This window comes from Perognathus longimembris, chromosome 21 (assembly GCF_023159225.1).
Source record: "Perognathus longimembris pacificus isolate PPM17 chromosome 21, ASM2315922v1, whole genome shotgun sequence".
NCBI classification, from domain to species: domain Eukaryota; kingdom Metazoa; phylum Chordata; class Mammalia; order Rodentia; family Heteromyidae; genus Perognathus; species Perognathus longimembris.
In genome coordinates, this window is record NC_063181.1 from 1,577,325 (window position 1) to 1,600,607 (window position 23,283).

General features: G+C 52.1%; 1 protein-coding gene across 1 annotated transcript in view; it reads right to left on the reverse strand.

Annotated features, from left to right (window-relative positions):
- The window catches only part of Csmd1 (CUB and Sushi multiple domains 1), an 874,507-nt gene that overhangs the window by 376,242 nt on the left and 474,982 nt on the right, over window positions 1–23,283 (reverse strand). The window contains 2 exon segments of the mRNA XM_048330750.1: window positions 9,384–9,591; window positions 20,009–20,203. Of these exon segments, the coding sequence (XP_048186707.1) occupies window positions 9,384–9,591; window positions 20,009–20,203 (403 nt within the window).

The window sequence follows — 23,283 nt, forward strand, 5'->3', positions numbered from 1 at the left end:
GGCTTCTCTGTTAGCCATGGAGGTCTGGAAATTAAAAAATTAAATATTAATTCTTGCCTCTAGCCTTCTTTTAATCTTTTCAGTTACATTAATTAATTTGGCTTTCCTGCCCTTTGTTTGCAAATTCCTTATGTTATTCTCTACGTTCTAAACAATTTGCTGGAAATGACTTGTAAAAGCAAGCTACCAATATTTTTTAAAGGACCCTAACTCATCCACAGTTCGTGCTAGGCATATCCTGGTGTGGCAAGCTCTCGGGGAGCTTGTCCCCTGCTTGTTCCTCTCATACCACCACCTTCCCCCCAAATACTTCTACCCCCAGGCAGGGGCTGAGCTGGTGAGCTTGGAACATCTGCCCCGGGCATCTCCATCAGGCGAGAACTGGAAACGGTCTTCCGAAATAGGAAAAGCAAGCCCAATCCCCTGTCTGGCGGGGGCGGGGGGGAGTGTCCACTGTGTACCTCAGTGGACCCCAGGGCTCCGTGTGGCCAGCCGAGGCCACCCCCCCCTTCACGGTGCCTCAGACACAGCCTCACCTCCCGGCCCACCCAAGCCCCGCTCTCACGCTGCTCTCCTTCAGTGGCTCTGAGTAAGCACATATAATTTTTACATCTCATTTATAAATGATTCATAATTCATGGATGTATTCAGCTCATCGTCTTCCTAGCTGCTCTCCTGGAGTCTGCCTACCAATAAAGGCATGGCTGCAAGGAAGCCAGGAATATGTCTGCAATCTAAATAGTTCCACATACTCTAAAGTGCAGGCTGGAACACGTATGTGAACTTGGCAGAGGGTGTGCAGACCGCAGGTGTGGCCAGGGTGTCATGAGGAGATGGTGAGTGCCGCATCTGGGGGTGAGTGCCACATCTGGGGGTGAGTGCCGCATCTGGGATGGGGTGGGGATAAGTGCCGCATCTGGGGGGTGAGTGCCGCATCTGGGGGATGAGTGCCGCATCTGGGGGTGAGTGCCGCATTTGGGGGTGAGTGCCACATCTGGGGGTGAGTGCCGCATCTGGGGGGTGAGTGCGGCATCTGGGGGGTGAGTGCCGCATCTGGGGGGTGAGTGCCGCATCTGGGGGTGAGTGCCGCATCTGGGGGTGAGTACCGCATCTGGGGGTGAGTGCCGCATCTGGGGATGAGTGCCGCATCTGGGGGTGAGTGCCGCATCTGGGGGTGAGTGCCGCATCTAGGGGTGAGTGCCGCATCTGGGGGTGAGTGCCGCCACTTGAACAGACACTGGGGCCGGTTTGCGTCCTGCCCTTCTCCCCGTGGCTCTGAAGGGCTCTCGCCCGGCTGAGCTCCGATCAGCACTACCTGACAGCCCTGCGTGTTTTCCACCCATGCATCCCTGTGCCGTGGCCTCTCTGGGGACGTAGCCCCTCGCGATGCCCATCCCGGCCTCCCATGGCTTCCTGGAGAGAAAGAAGCACTGCGGGAAAGCCCGGGGGGGCACGCGTGTCCCGTGGCCTGCACGGGTTCCCGGCCTCCAAGCCATCTCCTTGAAGCTTGCGATTCACAGCAGGTAGGAGCTGAGCCACACAGAAACACATTGATGTGCAGCACCGCTGCCCGACATCGCCCCCCCCCCATGCACACGGCGGCATTTGAACGGCACCGTGACGGTGTGCGGCTCCGCGAGGCGTGATTCAGTGCGCCGTCCGCACCTGGGGCCCGCCTGGCGCTGGGGCAGGCGTGGGAACGTGAGACACGGGCCCGGCAAGGTCTCACGGTGATTCGGGCATCTGCTTGGCAGGGCGGGGCTGCCACGGTTCCGATCGGCTCTGGGTGTGTCGTCCAGGTGCTGGGCAGGAATCCATCGCGACTGACAGCTTTTGCGGGAACGCCTCACGGAGGACGAGGCCGACGCTGTGCAGTCTGCGGGGGCTGCGTGGCGCGAGGCGCGGTGGGCACTCCCGCGTGCGCCTCCCGGGGGCCACGGGCCATGGGTTCTGAAGGGCTCAGTCGCTACACAAGAGAGGAAGGGGAACCCGCGCCCCACAGAGAGAAGGTTGGGAGACGCGGCCTCGGGCAGCGATCGCCCCTGGGGGAGCTGAAGTCATGGTGTCTTCGCGCAGGGAGCCGCTGGCCACGTCGCTGGTGGGGGCGCCGTGAAGGGGCGGGAAGCTCTCCCTGACCCCCACCTGCCCAGCTCCTCCACCTCGGTCTTCCGCCCTCCAGGACTGAGGGTGACTGTCGCTGGCCCACGGGCGATCCTCGCGAGGCTGCAGGGGTCCGAGCGGCCGCCAGGTCAGCGAAGCCCCGCACCGCACCGGCGCCGCCACACCGCAAACACTGCAACCCGGGAAGACACCTCCGCGTCCTCGTCTGCGGGCCCCGATCCACAGCCGGGGTGGGGATAGTTAAACGTGCTCTGTTCCCAAGAGAGTACTTTCTTGGGTTTTCAAGAAAATTAGTTTTATCTCTGCACCGTGTTTTACAATTTATGAAACAATTTTCCATGCACACTGTGTCCCTTTTTAGCTACTTGAGAGGTACTACATGTTTCACTGTCTGTCAGTCAACATGGGACAGAACCTACAAAGAGACCGGTGGCTTGACATATTTAAGACGTGTGACTTGAGTCTGAACAATAAAAGGACTTAATTACGACTTTCCTGGGTACTGTCTGTTCTAAAATTACAGTCCACAAAATCAACATCCTTATGATACATACACTCACAAAACCAACATCTACATGATGTACAATGCATGTTTCCTAAGAAATGATTCCACGGTCTCCTACTCGAGTGGGAATAAGTGGAGGACTCCAATGGCGTAAGGACAAAGAGGACACGAGGCTGCTCCGGGCCTCCGCTCGCAGAAAGGGCCTCCCGAGGGGCACGGCGTGTGCCAGCAGGAGGAGCCCAAGCGGAAAATGATCACACTGGGGGTGAGTGCTGGATTGCACGAAATTACCTTATTCTCCTAGCCAGTCCTCCATGAAATTGTACAAACTTCCAGAAGAAAGAGACAAATTAAATGTTCAAAGCGGGGAAAGAAAGTTGCAATGAAGATATCGCCGTGTACACTAGGGAGGCTGGAGCGGGGAGGGACGGGACCGGCGGCCCCCACCAGAGCCCACCCGGCGCGGTGGGACCCCACCAGGCCGTCGTTCCGGGCAGGAAAACCTCCTGAGCGGTGGTGAACGTACAGTTTGGCTGGCTGATGAACTACGTACAAAAGAGGAGGGATAACAGCGAAACAGGTGTTCTGAAGTTTTTTAGAAGTAAGTTCCCATTTCTAAAACAATGAAAAAAGGTTGGATTACCTGCTACTTAAATAACTCTTAGAGAATGCGTTTTGCCGTATAATGAGGTTATGGAAGAGGGATTCTGCAAAGCAAGAAGAGACACACAAGAGAAGCACAGAGACCCCGGCAAGGACTAGCGCCTTTCCCAAGTCCTCCTCCCAGTCTGCTCACCGTGAGAGGGTGCTAGCGTAAATCCTGATACTTCATTCACAACTCCCACCTGCCAATAAATTATAGATAGGTCCTACATTCCAGACAGTTATAATTTAAACCAAGGAACTGTTGTGCATTTTTTTTTGTTTTTTTATAAACAACTTTGCCCATTCTGGTGTTGACTTCCCCAAACAAAACACTTTAACTGTGCACGGACCTTGTGCAGCTCCTACGGGATGAGCTGAAGTGATAAAGTGACTATTGGAGATGTGTGTCGCATGTCTTCGGCCGGCCGGCTTTACGGGGTAAAGGAAGCAGTCACCTGACGCACAGTACAAAACGCTCCGATTCTTGGTCCGTCCTGGCTTCTCCTCTGTGGAGGTCATCCTGGGCTCGCATGCCCACCGGCCCCGAGGGTCAGCTGCGTGCTGACCCCCCGCCTTCATAACAACCGGATCCACACCACGTCTCTATGAGTACATGCGTGCACATGTAAATACAATAATGCATACTATACATTTATGCGTCCACTTATCTGTGCTTTATGAGCCCCGTTATTGGTGCCCTCTTCTAACAGGCTTACATTACCATGTCTACATAAGCAATGTTTCCAGGCGAGGCATGTGGAGACGTTCACTCGGCTTCACGGTGGATCGTGCTGAGGAGACCCAAAGAGGAACCACACAGGAGAACGGAGCTGGTTCGAAATCAGCCTCCTGGGCTTCATCTACTGTTCACTGTTCACGGTGGCACTGAAGGAATTCTTCAGTGGGCAATAAACATGGCTTTTTATATTCCTTTTTATATTCCTCATAGTCCTTAAGTTTGTCTTGTTTGGAGCACATATTTAGTATTACTATTCAATATGATTTTTTTTTTTTTTTGGCCAGTCCTGGGGTGTGGACTCAGGGCCTGAGCACCGTCCCTGGCTTCCTTTTTGCTCAAGGCTAGCACTCTGCCACTTGAGCCACAGCGCCTCTTCTGGCCGTTTTCTAGATATGTGGTGCTGGAGAATCGAATCCAGGGCTTCATGTATACGAGGCAAGCTCTTTTGCCACTAGGCCATATTCCCAGCCTCAATATGATTTTTTGAAACTACATTATTTCAGTAATTCTTTAAGAGACTATATTTGGATTAAAAGAAGAATTTACCATAAGGGCTACAATTCTGTGTCCTTAGACCTCTAGCTAGTGCATGGAGACTCAAGAAAAGGAATTCCGGTGCACACGCGTGTGCCGGTATATTATATCTGCTTCCTCTTTGTGTGATACATGCTCCTGCAATAATATTGAGGTATGCATACGCAATGAAACATTTTTGTACGACAATGGTTTCCGCTGAAAATGAAAGCTGCGGAGAACACATGGATGTTTCTGTGAAGGATAGTGGGGCTCTGCCGTTTCTGAATGGTGCCATACTTCTTCTCAATGACAGGCAAGGTGAAGCGGTTCACAGAAGGTCACAGAATAAAGACGTGCTGGCAAGTGAGACGGGAGGCAGATGCCAGAGACAGTGTGGTGCTACGAAGGCCCCGCGTGCATGGACCCATGGGGCAGGACGAGGCCACCACCTGAACAGCTCGGAAGTTCCCGGGAAGCTTCGCTGGGCCACGGGTAGCTCATCTCAATGGCGATACGTGGGGCTTTACAGTCCTACTGCCGTGTGAAAAGCGCTACGACCGTCAGAGGAAGCTGCTCTGAAGGCAGACAGTAGCCCTCTGCTAGCTTTGCAAATATGCTGCAGGATGAATTTCAAGTAAGCAATTTGAATATAATAGGAGGGATCAGGCAGTTCAGCCCTCTGTTGGCTTGGGCAGGTGCAGAGAAGGCTTGACTTCAGGGAGTCTGTTGTTCTGAGTTGTAGCAGGCAACCTTCCTCATTAGAGATTAAATATACATCAAGTCAATTATCAATTAAGTGACAAGTTGGGTAAACATAGCAGGTGTTAATTGACCCTTCGAGGGTTCTTTGAAGCTCACTCAGCCACTCCAGTCACTTTGAAGTCTTGTTTCAGCTTCTGCCACTCACTGATTAGATTGATTTAATAGTGGAGCTGTGCTGGGCTCATCTGAGCAAAATAATAAAGCACAGTCATGGGGGGCTGCTTTTGTGTCTCTTTTGCATATCCAGTGCCCAAGCCAGGAGACAGCGCCTCTGACTTAGCACATCATAGAGCCCCGGGGTCTTTGTGACCGTCAGGAGGGCCGTCTGCGTCAACGGAGAGGGGTCCTCGCACGTCTCCACTGGCGGCGTCCATGAAGGATTGTCCCCTTGCTGTAGTCAAAGCGTTTCCCCGTCCAGATGTCCTCCGTGTGGCGTCTTGGGGTTCCCACGTGCAAGCAGAGAGCGGAGGAATCTAGGAAGGACGCGAGCAGGTGCCGTGTGGAGAGGGTGGGGGAGGCCCCCTAGGACCGGAGTGAAGGAGGGCGGGGAGGCTCGAAGCGGCCACCGGCGGCTGGCTCCCCGCGCGAGGACGGGTGGCGCGGCGGGCCCGGCGGTTAGATTCACCTCACAGGCAGACGCGGAGCCGCCCTGTGCTTTGGGTCCCATTTCCACATTCTAAGGCACCTGCTCATTCTTCCCCCCACCTCCCTCCTAGAGTACATGCACTCACGCCACAGAGCAGAGGGGCTGGCAGATTCTTCTTGTTATAAAAGTTTGTAATTTAAAGCCAGAAAAAGCGCGTTCACCTGTTTTCTTCCAAGACAAGATAAACTTAATCCCTTCAACCATCGCATCTCAATTTAGAAATCATAGCAGGCAAAGTCTGCAATGAAATTAATTTCCATTCTTCTTTCTAGAGCTATGAGTTGCTTCTATGCTATACCACCAAATTACTTCAGGTAAAAAGCCGAAACAGAACAAATGAAAACTTGGAAATTTTTGCTTTAATGTAGTTTTAATTGCATGAAAACAATCATAGTTACTAGACATACACTGAGCTAGAAGCACAGAGAAGAAGCCAAGCTGGATAAAGTTAAAATCAGAGTAAAGACAAGCCAGAGTCGTGATAGGCATGTGGAAGATTGAGTGGAAGTCTCTGAACTCCTCTCCGTTTGATGGACGGATGACTTTGTCACCTGGCACCCTTCACTGCTTTGGGACTTAGTGGGCTGTTGTCATAGTAACTGACATAACAGGTAGTTTACTTGGTGATCACACTCCAAATTTAATGAAAATAAAGATAACCCTATTATTGTTCCTCGCAATTTTTTTTCCAAGTAGCTTCTGCTTTGAGTGCCCTTGCTTGTGTATTCTGGCTCTTCAAAACAGATTATTGGAAAATTACATGTGTGACTTCTTCCTCCTCTGACCATTAGCACAGGCCTCCTGGCTCCGCAACGTAACCTTGCTCTTGAGAAGAGGTCACGTCTACCCTCCTCCGCCTTTTCCTTGCAATTCTAGGATGGGTAAATCTTTTTAATGTACCAATTTGGGCCATTAAACATTTCAGAGAATGTCAGTAAAATAATAGTCTTTCAAAGATAAGCCATATCAAGTGCATTTGTATAAATCTTTATAGAGTGTTTCAAATTATTCTGTTTTATACTTAAAAATGTGTCCGTTGGAGGTTTTGATGATTACCCAGGAAACCATCCCTTACTTTTTGGCCTCCCTCCACCGAGGCATAATTGAATGCAGTGATTTCCATTTAAAAGTGGTACTACTGTGGTTGTGTCAAAACAACACTTGTTATAATTGCAATAAGCACTAAGTGTATGGCTCTTTGTCTTCACTGACTCTCAGCTGACGTAGCATGAGGAGCTAAGTTACTCTTCCGCCAGTGATCTGCCCGGGGCTTAGGGAGCCCCCGGCACTGGGAGGGCTCCCTCACTGACGGGCCACCGCTCAGCCTGGTGGGTGGCTGGGGCTCTTGATCGGGGCAGCTCTCGCGTGACCCCTCATCTCCATGCATCTCGCTTTGCTCCTCTACAGAGTCAATGCCAAGTCACAAGAGTCTACAGCAATGCTACAACCCTACAGATCTCTTGTGCCCAGCAAACAGGGCGGTGGGATCCATCCCAGGAGTGCAGACGGGAGGGCTCTGGATGGTCTACGGATAGCTATTCAAAGAGAACAGGGCAGGCCAACAGGCAGCAGAGTTTGTTAGACCAGGAGTGAAGTTGAACTTTTCCCTGGCCTACCTGGGGAGTGGCCAGAGATGGGAAAGGACTTCCCCTGGGGGCCAGACCCAAGGGGAAGGCAGGCCCTCCTATGCAGGCCTGCTAACCTTGTCCCTGTGAGGAGAGTTCCCGGCTCGGGCCCCCAGCCATGCTGGACCCTTTGCACGTGGTAGACAAACTCGCCTTCCGGGAGACTGAGCGCTCTCCTTTCAGAGTGGTCAGGATCTTCCCCTGCATCCACTTAGGGAAATGTGAGTATGAGAAGGTGAAAGGTAGAGATTAAGGAGCAGGTACGGGAGTAGACTAGAGATGAAGAGAGAAACGGGAAAAGCTAGGTAAAGGCATGTCCTCTGCCTTCCTAGACACGTCTCTGGTGACAACGCGATGCATTGAAGGCCCGTGTGTGTGTGTGTGTGTGTGTGTGTGTGTGTGTGTGTGTGTGTGTGTGTGTGTGAATGAGCCTTTCTTGTCTTTTCTCACAGCCATCTCTCATCTTTATTGGCGAGTCGCCTGGATTTGTCTAATTTTATTTCAGACGTCGATGTTGGCATCACACCCCAACCATGCTCTTTCTCTTCCTCACATAAACTTCGACCAGACAATAACCAGAATCGAGAGGCATGAACAAAAGCGATCTGTGCTTTTCCCCCTCTCCCCCAAGCCCACACGGTCAAAGAACGCCTGGGTGGCCGCGAGCACTCGCAGAATCCACACAGGGGTGGCCTGCCACGTCTTTTATGGAAGTTTCTGAGACGGATTCGCCATATCTTATCTACGGCCATCATTTTCTGAAAAGGAAAAGCATGTGGTGTTAAAGTCAGAGGAGCGTTGGGTCACTGGGTTCTCTTACAATGGCAGGCAGAAAATAGGCGCTGGAGAGGAGCTTAATGAATTAATTGAAAAGGTAGTTTTAAAGACACCCTTTCCCTTTACAGACTTGCCCAAGGCTGCAGCGTTATTGCTGGCGGAAGTCATGGTGGCGGCTGAGTGAACCCTCACATCCTGAGCTCAGCGCTTATTTTTCAGTGAGTCTCATCTTCCACCATGGGGAATGAACCACAATTTCAGCCACTGCTCGCGTGTTTAGGAAAACACGACACCAGGTGCACGTGCGCATCTGCGGGCATTCTTCACGTAGAATATTCAAGCTGGGCCTATGGAAATGTTTATAATCCCGCTTTCCTCTGCCCCTCGGCCTCCACATCCAGCTTTCCCTGCGCTCCTCTTCCGCGCGGAGTCCCCAGCTGCCCTGCAGCTCGTGAGCGGTGGCAGGTTTAAGGCACTGAACCGTCACATCATTACAAGTCCGAGTCCCGTTGGAGGTACCGCGTGAGCCTCTGGAGAGGGTCTCCTCTCGAGCTGCACTGAAACCGCAGGCAGAGGTGCACTCGTGCAGGGACACCATGCAGCCACCGGCCCCACGCGGGGAGGCCTGTCCCCGTCTCCGCCGCCCTGTCCCCGTCGCCCCCCGCCTGCCCCCGTCTCCCCCCGCCCGTCCCCGTCTCCGCCGGCCTGTCCCCGTCGCCCCCCGCCCGCCCCCGTCTCCGCCCGCCTGTGGGGAGGCCAGGCCGGGCTCTGCACGGACCTGGGGACACATCGGCTCGGCGAGGGTGATGACTCGGCCTGCTTTGACATTCCCACAGCCACGGGGGCCTCTTCTCCCCACCTCTCCACGGGGTGCCAGGTCCTCAGCGGAGGAGCAGCGCAGGGCCCTGTCCCCACCGCAGCCGGTCAGGGCTCGCCCACAGGAGGCAGAAGCGAGCCCCGCTAAGGCCTGCGGCGCCGGGAAGAGCGCCCCCGCGAGGGAAGAGCACAGAGCACGCAGAAGCGCGCGGCCGCTTGGCCGGGACTTACCATATGGACGGAGCCTCGGTGCCGCTGATCTCCAGGAAGTCGTACCCCTCCTCCAGCTGGAAGTCAGTGAAGACCAGGGCGATGGTGTCCCCCGGCTCGGCCAGGACGGTCCACGTGCAGTCGGCGTTGTTGTCGTACTCCGAGGGGAAGTGGGGGCTGGAGATGGAGCTGCCCGTCCCCCGCAAGGTGCCGCCGCAGGCGCCCTCCGCTGCAGGGAGAGAGGGGAGGTCAGCCCGCGCCCCAGGACCCTTCCAGGAGGGGGGACCTCCTGCTTGTCGCAGAGGCCCGCGTGGAGAAGCTCCTCCAGCTTCCCCCTCGGTGCTAGGGACGGGCTTCCCGAGCGGAGCCGTCCCTCGCACGGTCAGCTGAGGAGTGGGGTGTAACACTCCACACGTCCAGCTGTGTGAGCATCTCCCTAGCGATCTCACACGTACCCATGTGACCATGAGCGCACAGTGCACGCCTAGCTCCGCGCGCGCTCTTCTGTCGGACTTTACTGTGGTCTCTGAAAGTTGTCTCAGTGCAAGGACAGACCCAACACAAGTCACACCTGTCATGCATCACGAGGGGACTTGTCACGGCTAGGCTCACGTGCTGTCGAGTCTCATGCTCGGGTGACGGGGAAATACACTCCGCCAGATGCCACTGTTGACATTGTATTACTTATCCACCTCAAAACCTATTGCGGAACTGTAAATTAACGGATTGACAAATTGTACTTTGAAATTCTCATTTGGTGAATTTACCTCTCATTCGATTCTAAACGTTGAAATTTGTACTGAGTGCCATGGAACTTCCGTCTCTGTATCTTAACGAGGAATAGGGACTAATTCAGGAATAATGGCCATCGAGTGTGGCAGGAAATAGCATCGTTTATTAAAATGTGTTGTGATAACAGTAAAATCTAAAAACACAGTGTTATACAAATATGTTTATGTAAAACAAAATAATTTAGTGTACGAGACATGGCTACACTAACACAAGAAGATGCAATGTGAAACTGCCAATAAACAAAATGAAAGCTATCTTGGGTAAACCAGAAAAGTGACACAGTATTTATGTTGAGTAACGTTTTCCTTTCTAGTCCACATAAGCAGATGAGAATGTCACAGGGTTCTACTCCTATTACCTAAAGTGTGGAATGAGATTTGGGATTTTTTTTTTTTTTTTTTTTGGCCAGTCCTGGGCCTTGGACTCAGGGCCTGAGCACTGTCCCTGGCTTCTTCCCGCTCAAGGCTAGCACTCTGCCACCTGAGCCACAGCGCCCCTTCTGGCCGTTTCCCATATATGTGGTGCTGGGGAATTGAACCCAGAGCTTCATGTGTAGGAGGCAAGTGCTCTTGCCACTAGGCCATATCCCCAGGGCCCTGGAATGAGATTTGGAACCACCCCTCGCTAACGACCTGGGCTGTTAGGATTGATACTCCACATGTCATCTGGCGACCTCAGAAGGATTACTGATTGCTTCCCAGTTCAGCAAGGCCTACTGGTCACTGCTGTAAAGCAGGACTTGAGTGAGCTGAAGCGGATTGTTGTTTGAATTCTGCTGCCCGCATTTATGGGACTAAGTTTTCATAGCTGGGCGCAGTCGGCCAGCACTGTGGACAGCTCCTAGCTCACTCAGGTTTCTGTCCCTACTGCAGCACGCGAACCACGTGGCCACCGAACTGTGTTCAGCCGCAAACTGCAAATAAACCGGCTGAAGTTTGCAATTCAAAGTCCATTTTGGCAAGATGCTGAGAACAGCCTAGGGAAGCAGAGTGCATGCTTTCGTGTGTATCAACTCATTTTGGATTCTTCATCCCGAGTACGCACAGTATATAAACATGAAAAATGGATGCCTGGGTCCCAGGTCTCTATCCCGTGCTCTGAGATTCCTGTGTGGAAGACTTGGGGGGGGGGGGTGACAAATCCTAGTTAAGTGTGGGCGATTTGCTTCCCACACCACGTGGTCATTAGAACAGCTAATTTTTACATCTGTTTCCTATCTGGATTTTTTTTTACATCTTGCATTTTGAAGGAAACGTTGTTCAGCTAGAGGGAATTTGACTTATTCCCCGTGTTAGTTGATCGGAGCAGGAGGTAAGACTGTGAAGGGAAGAGGTATTGGCTGCTGATTTCCTATGAGGGAACTGACTCTAAGCAGTGAAAGTGCAGGGGCTTTCATTTCCCCTCAAGGAATCTCAGCCACGAGAAAAGTTTCATTCTCAACTTTTAAATAGCTCTCCTGTGTGGGCACAAACTTGGCTTGGACTCTATCTTACATACACAATTCAACATATACAGCAGGACATTATTTAGAAACAAGGCTTTTCTGTATCTGTCAGAAGAATGGAAATCACCTGCACATGCAGAAGGATAGATCGTGAACTGCATTACAGCCCACTGCATACGGCCCTCTCTGCTAAAAGAGCAGTCCACCACTACCTCAGGACGTCCCCAAGCTACCTACACCTCACATCGGTGACACGCAGGGGGCACAACTATTTATTTCTCAGGCAGAGACGTTTCTATCATTCAGGGTCAAGCATTCCCCTCTTGTTTCATCAGAGTCTCTAGCCTTTAAACATGTTTCTTTTTCTCATAAACTAGAAAGGCAGGGAAACCATGCCACAAAGGTATTGGCATAGACTCTCAACCTAATGTGTGCAGGGTAATTATCTCTCTCACCTTAGCATCCAAGGGAGAACAATTACACCTACAGATTCTGGGACAAAACAATTGTCCAAACACAGGGTCCCGGACAGAACAGCTCCCCACAGCCGTGTCCTAATAAGAACAACTCTCCACCCACAGACCCAGAGTAGAGCAAATCTCCACCTGCAGTAAGTGACCTTGAAAAGGTTCCTTGGCTGCCTCTCTCCCCAAGCCAGGGTCACATATAACATCATGGTGTGTGAAAGTTAACAGCCAGGGCGGTGGTAAAGCACGTGAACAATGACACATCACCATGTGTTAACTCCTAGCATCCTCTCTCCTTAAAACAATCAAGGCTGTGCCCACTCTGCGTTATGGCACCAGAGGACAGGGCGCTTCCCCGCCGCCTGGAAGCCCTGTACACGTGTGCAGGTGTGAGGCTCCATTTGTACACTGTATGCCCTGTGCAGCTATCACGTCTACCAAACACGCACCCATCACCTGCATAGCCCTGCCTTGCTCTGTCAGGATAAATAGCTGCATAGCAAAGAAAATGACCCTTTCCTCTTTCCATATTCTCACTAGGCCACTGCTCTGCCTTTTGCTTGTGCTTTTGGCCACTTAGTTTCACTCCTTAACTCAGCTTAGTGACTGCTCATATTGCAGAGAATATCAATAAGGTGCAAAATCTCGAAGAGCTACCGTCATTAAGACCTTGTTGTTTACGTGATTTTCCTTTCAAAGACTTTGCCATTTGACTCCAGGCACTTACACATTCTGAAGTTGTTTTCCAGAGTAGAACGCACAGCATTATAGGTATGGTATTTAATAGCTAATACTTTCAGCATTTTACTGTGTTGAGCTCTTTGCAAAAACATTTTAACCTGACTTATCTCAAGTAATCTTTATAATAGTACTAGAAAGAGGAAGCTTCTCACAGATCACATTGAGACAACAGAGTTTAAAATCAATAAAGAAAATACATTTATAGACGACCCAGGCAACAGCTAACAGCGTTGGGATGAGGCCCGCTCCTCAACCCAGAGCCCCGGGGCCCGGAGCGCAGGGCTCCGCCCTCCGCGGAGAGCTTCCCGCCCTCAGTAGAACTTGAAGACTTGGAAAGATACTGCTTTTCCTTCTGTCCTCATGCGGACAGGTAGAATGGTTCTTTTCCAAACCCCTGCCCTTTCTGTTCAGGACATCATGTAGAGATTGTTCATGTGGCCACATGACCTTTGTCTCTTTCAGAATCCTCACTCGCTAGATCCCGATGTCGTAACTACCCAAAGCAAGGGAGAGTCTGAGATGAGATTTGGCACGAGAAAATATTTTGGTTTAATCAAGACCAATCTAAGTCTGGCCTTTTCCCTAAACTAATTTTGCAATGAGCTTCTGTTCCAAAAAGGTTTCTGCAATTGCTAAGCGGATAAGAAAGAGTCCCAGTAGAGTAACACAGTTTGTCATTGCAGACTTCTTTTCCTCTTAGTCCTATACTCATCTGTCTACCTGGTGCCACGACATACAAAGGTACTACAGCGCCAGGTTTCCATGGACATTTAAGTAGGAGAGAACGGAAATGAAAGAGTTCATATTTGTGTAAATCTGTGCACTATGCTACTAGCCACTAGCACAGGAAGCCCCAGGCAGCATGAAATGTGACTATCATTCACTGAGTGCTCGGCTAGCTTTAAGATGCACACCAGATTTTTAAACCAATTTGACAAATGCAAACTACTTCACCAATGGTTTATGCGGATTACAGCAATTACTTGCATGGGCTAGGTTAATCGATTCATTATTAAAATTGATCTCACTGATGAAGGAAACGCAGAGGTAGTGGTGGAGGGGTCAATCGGATGAAAGTGGAGCCAGGCATGCGTGGAGAGGCCTGGTGGGCCCTTGAACGACGAGCAAACACCGGAATGCAGAGAAGGACGCGGTGTGTAATGGGCTTTGTCCAGGCTCTGGGCACTGGCGGGAGGCGGCAGGGAGGCAGACAGCAGGAAGAGGCGGAGTGTGTGCAAACTTTATGTGCAAGCGTAAAAATGGAACAATGGAGGGCGCCAGCACTTGTTTGGTAAGGAGGGAGAGTGAGAGAGGGATGATGTGTGTCACAATGAAACCCCATCATGCAGACAGTGGGTGTTGGTAAAAATGGGGGGGAGGAAAGTACCATGAACAGATCGAGTCCAGCTCCCCTTCCTGGGTGGCTTTTTGTCGCCGGTAGCCAGCGCCAATCCACACGTGCAGGGGGACCTGCTTACGTCAGCACGTGGCAAAGGACCACGTCCAACGTGGGGAAGTAGGTTGCTTTCCATATCTTATGTGTAGATATATAGATATATATATATACATATCTATATTTCTAAATATGAATACGTAAGAATGAGCACATGAATATGTAGATTACACGTGGATTTCTTACGGCATTCCACTGGTCATATAGTGCATTTTAGGTTGGCATAAACATCAATATTCACTTGACTATCTCATGTGTTTCAGCTCTCAGAGAAAAAACAAGGAGGAATATTAATTATTGAACACCTTACAATACAGCAAAAGACAGAAAATGCTTAATCAAATGAAGCCACACTGTGAAGTGTGGCCCCACACTGAGGATGGTGTGTGTGTGGTGTGTGTGTACATGTGTATCATGTGTATCGTGTGTGTGTGTGTTACATGCATGTGAGTGTGCAGGGCACAAAGGCCAGTGGGCTGCGCCAGGTTCACAGTAGTGCCAGGCACTCTCCTCCCTTGGCTTACGGGGCGCCTCAGCCTGGCGACTCTGACCAATACAGACGATGAGCGCCCGAGTCATCCTGAACCCTGGGACAACAGCATGTCAGGAACGCTCACCTGGACTTTCACACGAGGAAAAACCAGTGGTGCTCTGGGCCTGTCGGAACCACAAGATCAAAACAAGCAGAACAAGAAAGCCGCGGTTCAAATGCGAACCGGAAACCATCGCAGCTTCATTCGGGAAAACGGAGGCAAAGCTCTCATCGGAACTCTCTCTTAAGTGGCACGGGCCTGTCACGCTGGGAGCCAAGAGGAAGAATCATAATGAAAGCACAAGCGTGGCACTGTGAGCGTTAGGCGCACCATGAGCAGGGTGCCTACTGTGCCGCACTGCACATCACACCTGCACCAGCAGCTCACACCGGCTGGGTGTGCGGCACTTCACGCCTGCACCAGCAGCTCACACCGGCTGGGTGTGCGGCACTTCACGCCTGCACCAGCAGCTCACGCCGGCTGGGTGTGCGGCACTTCACGCCTGCACCAGCAGCTCACACCGGCTGGGTGTGCGGCACTTCACGCCTGCACCAGCAGCTCACACCGGCTGGGTGTGCGGCACTTCACGCCTGCACCAGCAGCTCACACCGGCTGGGTGTGCGGCACTTCACACCTGCACCAGCAGCTCACACCGGCTGGGTGTGCGGCACTTCACGCCTGCACCAGCAGCTCACACCGGCTGGGTGTGCGGCACTTCACGCCTGCACCAGCAGCTCACACCGGCTGGGTGTGCGGCACTTCACGCCTGCACCAGCAGCTCACACCGGCTGGGTGTGCGGCACTTCACGCCTGCACCAGCAGCTCACGCCGGCTGGGTGTGCGGCACTTCACGCCTGCACCAGCAGCTCACGCCGGCTGGGTGTGCGGCACTTCACGCCTGCACCAGCAGCTCACACCGGCTGGGTGTGCGGCACTTCACGCCTGCACCAGCAGCTCACGCCGGCTGGGTGTGTGGCACTTCACGCCTGCACCAGCAGCTCACGCCGGCTGGGTGTGCGGCACTTCACGCCTGCACCAGCAGGGGGACGGCACGGTGCGTGTCGCTGAGGTAGACGTGCAGCCTCTCGAAGGGGGGGACCGACGGCATCTGGTGAGTCCCCAGGGGCCGCCAGACCTCGCCCCCAGGTTGTGGTGGCGGGGAACTTCCCACCACACGTGGGATCAGGGCAGCGCCCACACAGACATCTAAGCCATGCTGGGAAACTGAGGCATGGGGTTTGAAACTGGTATAAAAATGAGAAAACGTTTCAAATCGATAAAGCAAAGGAAAAAGTCCTGCAACTATTCTGCCTATGAGAGCGCAGTGACAGAAAATCTCACGGTGGCATGGAGCTTTTCAGAGTAAAACCTTCTGTGTTATTAAATTGATCATCTGTATGAGTGGCAATGAGACTCAACAAAGGCTAAGAAAAGTAGGAGAAAGCAAGTTGATAGACAACTTCTCCTCGTAGCCGGGGCAGAAGCGTGAATCGTGTCAGCTCAGTCTGACATCCTCGCCATGCTCCAGGATACGTCCTGTCCTCCTGGCGGCATCTCAAGAGGAACGCTGAGACACAAAGGCCATGCATTCACGGCATTCAACTTAGTTGCCACAGCTGCTGTTTGCATAGGAGTCACAGACACCTGCCCCAGTAGCCACGCAGTCGTAATCATTAGGCCAACGCAAGCTGCTGCGCAGTTCTGCGTATGGAAAACGAGTTCTTCTGACGCCTGGTGATTGAAACTGCCAGACTCGGGACTGCAGGGGCCCGGTCCCTACGAGAGTCGAAAGGATGATCGTTCCAAATACAGTTTGCCAGTCCCATGGCTCCAACTTAGGAAGCCTGGGGGTCGAGTTGAGGAGGGGCTCTGGTAAGAGGAAGCCCGGCTGTGGTCAGGAGGCCGCCATCGGCGACTCCCTAATGCCAGGGTCCTGCCTGCCCTCGGGGGTGACGGGGTCATGGTCCCGGGTGTCCTCGGGTTGCCTGGGGGGGTCCCCTGCAGGCTGGCTTGCGCCCCCACGGTGCTGCGAGGGGGGCGAGTTTCTCAGGAGAGCATGGGGTGACTCCGTGGGGGGCCCCGCCGGGTCCCGGCTCCACTTCGTGCTGGCTGGCGTGGGAGGCGACCGCAGCGCGGGCCGGGGTCGCTGGGACTTGCCGCGGTGGGCTGTTGCTAATGGCGTGTGTGGAAGCGTCCTCAAGCCGTTCCGGGAATGAAATAACCAGAACTTTTGGGAAGCAGGAAATATTTTCATTTCACTATTAGAAATCAACTCTCCCTGCATGGCCTAAATCCACTTATGCTTCATCTGGATAGGCCACATCTGTACATTTCTAAGAACTTCATCATTGATTTTTTTTTCTTTATGATCTAGTTATCCCAATCAATACGAAGCTATTGTATCTTCCAAAACGCTTTACTTAATGCCCTTTAAATCTTTACTAGGCTAAGTACTGAAAAATGCAAAATTTAATATAAATTTATTAATATGCAGGATAGAAGATATTTATGACCACAAAAAGCATCTTGACATAGTTGGGATTTGGTAAAAGCTGGTTTTAGTTAGGATAGGGAAGATGTGAGAGTTACATGAATCTCAACTGTATAAGGTATATAGTTTACTTATTTACTTTGTAAGATATACATTTCTGTGATCATAGAATAGACCGTTCCATTACAAAAACTACTGGAGGAAATTTGAGCCTAAAAGTGGTGTACTAGTGCAATTATATAGATGGACAATTTTCATGTAGAAGGAAATAAAGATACAGTGACTCTCAATTTTAATTTTGTCTCTTGGAAACTCACAATTGAGTTAAATGCAAAAGCAACACAAAATAGCCACAGAATAAGTACTACAGATAATTGAACTTCTCCCTTAAGGCAATAAAAGAAGTATGGTGGGAGTTGGCATGGAGACAAATGAAACATTGTTTCAAAGAACAAAGCACATCCCTGGAGATGCCAGGGCTTCAGGGAATAGCGGAGGGAGGGCAGGGACAAAGGAAGTCCAGGTTCTTCCATATTGAGAGCAGAGAGGACTCAGGGCCACAGGAAGGCAGGGGGGCTGAGGCCGCATTTGGAGAGCTGGGGCGCAGTGCTCCTGGAGGATGGGTTCATTGTGGGAAGTCCACAGAAGAGCAGGGGGAAGGGAGCCTAGCCCTGGATTTCGAGGGCTGCAATCTCAGCCACCGAGGGGGCAGAAACAAGTTTGAAGTCAGCACAGGCAAAGTGAGGGGGCTAAGGCCCTCTCGTCCAGTGTGGAGGGTGTTAGGGTGCGTGGCTGAGATGATAGCGGGCCTGCCCTGCAAGAACTGGCCCTGGGTTCGATACCCAGCACCGGAAAATCAAATGAACCGATCAGTCACCAATAAGCAAACCCATCGAGGCCAGACTTGAGTTTAAGTACTACTCCATCAAGTAATAGCTCTGATAAGAGGTGAGAAGGAATTCTCGTGAGTGCTTGCCGAGTTATTTTGGAATTTCATTAAAAGCAGTAAACACCACCTATACTTTTGTTTATGCACTCACAAAATAAATCATTTAAAAAACTAAAATTTAAGGTTGGACCTATGCGTTCTTAAAGATCCTAATAGAAAAATAATTTCACCAGGAAGGCTCAGAATTGCCAGGCTTCGGGAAAGGCCCTGCGCTTGGCACGGAATCCCAGCGCGGAGCAGGTGAGGTAATGTCTTCATTGTTGCTACTTGGCTTCCAACACTGGTGTGGACAGAGAGCTTGGGAGATGAACGGGGGCTTTGTCCAGTCCAGGGCAGACGGGATGGGAACGGACACACCAGACCTGGTTCCCACAAACACACCAGGGCAGGCTCCCATGGACACACCAGACCAGGCGCCCACAAACACACCAGACACACCAGACCAGGCGCCCACGGACACACCAGACCAGGCGCCCACGGACACACCAGACCCGGCTCCCACGGACACACCAGACCAGGCTCCCACAGACACACCAGACCAGGCGCCCACAGACACACCAGACCAGGCTCCCACGGACACACCAGACCAGGCTCCCATGAACACACCAGACCAGGTGCCCATGGACACACCAGACCAGGCTCCCACGGACACACCAGACCAGGCTCCCACGGACACACCAGACCAGGCTCCCACAGACACACCAGACCTGGCTCCCACGGACATACCAGACCAGGTGCCCACGGACATACCAGACCAGGGGCCCACGGACACACCAGACCAGGCGCCCACAGACACACCAGACCAGGCACCCACGGACACACCAGACCAGGCTCCCATGAACACACCAGACCAGGGGCCCACGGACACACCAGACCAGGCTCCCACGGACACACCAGACCAGGCTCCCATGAACACACCAGACCAGGGGCCCACGGACACACCAGACCAGGCGCCCACAGACACACCAGACCAGGCGCCCTCGGACACACCAGACCAGGCTCCCATGGACACACCAGACCAGGCTCCCACAGACACACCAGACCAGGCTCCCACGGACACACCAGACCAGGCTCCCACAGACACACCAGACCAGGCTCCCACAGACACACCAGGGCAGGCTCCCACAGACACACCAGGGCAGGCTCCCATGAACACAACAGACCAAGCTCCCACGGACACACCAGACCAGGCTCCCACAGACACACCAGACCAGGCACCCACGGACACACCAGACCAGGCTCCCATGAACACACCAGACCAGGGGCCCACGGACACACCAGACCAGGCGCCCACAGACACACCAGACCAGGCGCCCTCGGACACACCAGACCAGGCTCCCACGGACACACCAGACCAGGCTCCCACGGACACACCAGACCAGGCTCCCGGGCGGGGGGAGGGGCCATGCACGGCTGCTGACTGTAGGAGGCCTGGGAGGCTCCTCAGGCCTGTGCGCCACTCCGTGTGGAGCACCCAGCCCGAGGCCACGGACTGGCCCCACGAGGCCCCTCCACACTGGGGGGGGGACAATGGCTGTCAGCACAGGCCTCGAGGGCACACACCGGGGCCACCCCTGGACACACACTAACGCTACCTCTGGGTGCACACTGGGGCAACCCCTGGACACACACTAAGGCTACCCCTGGACGCACACTAAGGCCACCCCTGGATGCACACTAAGGCCACCCCTGGACGCACACTAAGGCCACCCCTGCACACACACTAAGGCCCCCCTGCGCACCCCGCGGCCCCGCCTGCACCCCGGGGCCCCGCACCTCTGCAGAACGGGGCCGGGAAGTCCCAGGAGGCGCCGTTGCCCGGGCTGACGAGGCAGGTGAGCGCGGCGTGGCCCTCCAGGATGTAGCCCGGCAGGCAGCTGTAGCGGATCTTGTCCCCGACGTTGAAGCGCGAGCCGTGCAGGACGCCCTTCAGGATGTCGCCCGGGTTCCCGCAGGTGTGGCTGGGCAGAACTGTGGGGGGAGAGAGGAAAGCCACGTGAACACCTTCCACGGAGCTCCACGCAGGGGGCGGCAGAGACACCGCGTCTGAACTGAGGTCACAGTAGCACGTTGCTGACGGAAACACGTTAAACTGTGCCTGAGCTATACACTCAAGGTGCCTGAGCTGCAGCCGTTCTTAAAAAGGTAAACAAACACATGCATTTTTCTTAAAGGATAAACACAGGAAGGCTTAGTAGCCATCTTGCGCACCCTGTCTCTGTTTCCTTACAGGGATGAACATCTACAGCTCGTGGACGAGGTAGCCCCATGGTAGCGTAAGGCGAAGGGGTCTGGAAAGCAACAGTCTTAGAGATGCAGTAGGAATCAATATTCACAACATATTTACTCTCGTGCTTTCAGAACACCACACTTCCAGGTGCACACAGCAAATCCAATCAGTGTGACAAGGACAAATGTCCAAAATGAAGAATAAACCCCGAATCTTCTTCATTAACCCACCAGCTTAAAGAAAAAACAACATTTTGCATCCTCTAAACCCAGGCCTACCCTCTGCACACCGAGATAGCTCACAGCTCGATTTTAACTATTTGTGTTGCTAATACAAGATCTATGGTAATCTGCTCTTCACACATACGGCCTTGATTCTGTTCTTTCCTGACCTCCCTTACTGTACCTGTCTATCGAGGCTGCGGTACGCGGTGCATACTTGCAATCTCAGCTTCTTGAGAAGGAGGAGCATCAAGCCCCGCCTGGACAAAAATTAGTGAGAATCTATCCCCCAAAGAAGCCCAGAGCCAGGAATTGGTGGCTCAAGCTCATAATCCTAGCTATTCAGGAGGTTGTGGTTCTAAGGCAGCCTGAGCAGACAAATCTATGAGGACATCTCCAACTAGAACACATATTCCACTATCTCTAGATAGATGTTATCCATCTGTCTGGCTGTCCATCTATCAATATAGTCACACATACAAACACATGCATAGACATATGTGCACGTGCGTGTATATGTGTATACACACACACACACACGCTTCCACTCTCTACAAAGCTCATGGAGGGCACGCATGCTCCTATACCTAATGCCACACTCCACATATTCCGCAGCTCACGTGGGGAAAGAACTCTTTCCAAGCAGATGTGGCTTCCAGCAATAGCCAGAGCATCACTCCCCTGAGTGCCGGGACCAGGAAGGTCCTCCCCAGGGAGAACGTTAGGCCTTGCGCGTCACTGTAAAGGCTCATGCCCATCCTTGCCTGTGGATTCTGTCTTCGCTGCAACACCTTGGCACTTAAGGACAACAACATCCAATCGACATCTCCAATGCCCAGTCCCCGTGGGGCCCAGACCCCTTGGAAAGGACGGGATTTGTGGAACAGGAGAGTCACATTTGCCTCCCTTCCTTAATTCCTGTTAGCTGTTTACTTACTGGAAACTTCTGGAGGATATTTATTTCACAGTTAAGGTGTGAAGATTGAATGAGATATCACAGTCTCCCAATACCCATTCTTTCTGACCCTATTATAAGTTTGGTTTGCAAGTAGCTGTTAGCAATTCTACAGCTCTTGAATTTCCCAAGACTGGGGACACGTCCTCCTTATCTTTGTCAATGCAGTGTGTGGAGTGGTGACTAGCTCTCAGCAGGTGCTTCAGAAATCCATTGGTCCAGTGCAATGATAAATGTAACAATTCATGTCATACGGATAAAATAATCTCTCTATGTTCATTGTGTCAGATGCACAAATCTCATAAGCTTGACGCAAATAGGAAAATCTCAGGCTTTTAAAAAACCAGTCTTCCAATAAAATATCATATAGGAGACAATGAATCAGTTAATAGTTGATAACTTTAAATTACTTTATTCTCACATTGGGAAAAAGAGGTATGCAGGTACCAGAGCATAACAGATTTGTTAAGGAAAAAAGAACTTATTAAAACTACTTTTCAAACTTTAAAACCATTTGCTGGTGTTATAAAACCACACAGTTATAACTTCATGTAATTATAATATTATAAAGTTACAACAGTTTAAAGTTGTAAATGCATGATTTAGGGACTGAAGATTTTTAATTTCAGTCAATGTTCTTTTTAGTCATTTAAATTTTTAGCATGTATAATGTCTATAAGCAAGTAAAGAAAGCCTTGCGTAGTAGGCACGAGGTCCTGGGTTCTGCTCTGAGCACAGCAGAAGAAATCAACTTCATGAAAATCTTCGATGGCGAAATTATGGAAAGCAGCGAAGGTAACAGGTTTGTTCAAACATGTAAGACTCAACTACACAAAATCTGCCAGCGTTTGAGGAAAACGAATTTAACATCAAGCAAATTCCTTTCAACTTTTCCTCCCATCGATTTCACTTTAATTAATCGATGTCTTTTTTTTTTTTTTTACACCAGTTTTCTTAAAGAGCATGGCTGTCCCTTGTGTCTGCCCAGCACAAGTTCACATTAAGCATTTAGAAAACACTTCCTGAATTCACTGGGCTCGGCTTTTAATTCTCTCTAATTCTCCCTTGAGCAATAGGCCCCGTTTCCCGTCGATGCTTCAGGAGAGGAATTCCTTGTCAGGAGAATCCTGCACTGGGGTGGAAGGGAGATCTGTAGTGGGGGGGGGGGGGGGGGGGCTTTTCCCGAGTCCCGCCTCCGGGGCAGCGTCCACCAGACCCCAGGAGCCAGTGGCTGCCTCGGGCGATCACATCGAACCTCCCTCCACCCTCATGCCACAGGGCAATGCCACGCAGAATTCACACTCAGGACCGCTGGGACAGAGGCCAGCAAAGGGTTGTTCGGAACCAAGGAACTCGTGAGTGGCTTGTGTGCAGCTCGCGGGGTTTCAGGAGGTTCGTTCCTTGAGAGACCGAGTCCCTGGGGCTTCCCCATCCGACGGTGAATGTGATTTACACTGTGACTTTCGGGGGTATCCACCCCGCTTAAGTACATCTTCCCTTGCTCACCTGCCCTGTGTCCCCGCAATGGGAACCCCCGGGGTGGCGTGCGGGCCGTGGGCGGCATCCCCAGGGCACTGGGGTCGGGACAGGTCAGATGCCTCCTGGAATCCCCACTCTCCCCGCCCTCACTCCTGGGTTCCGATTG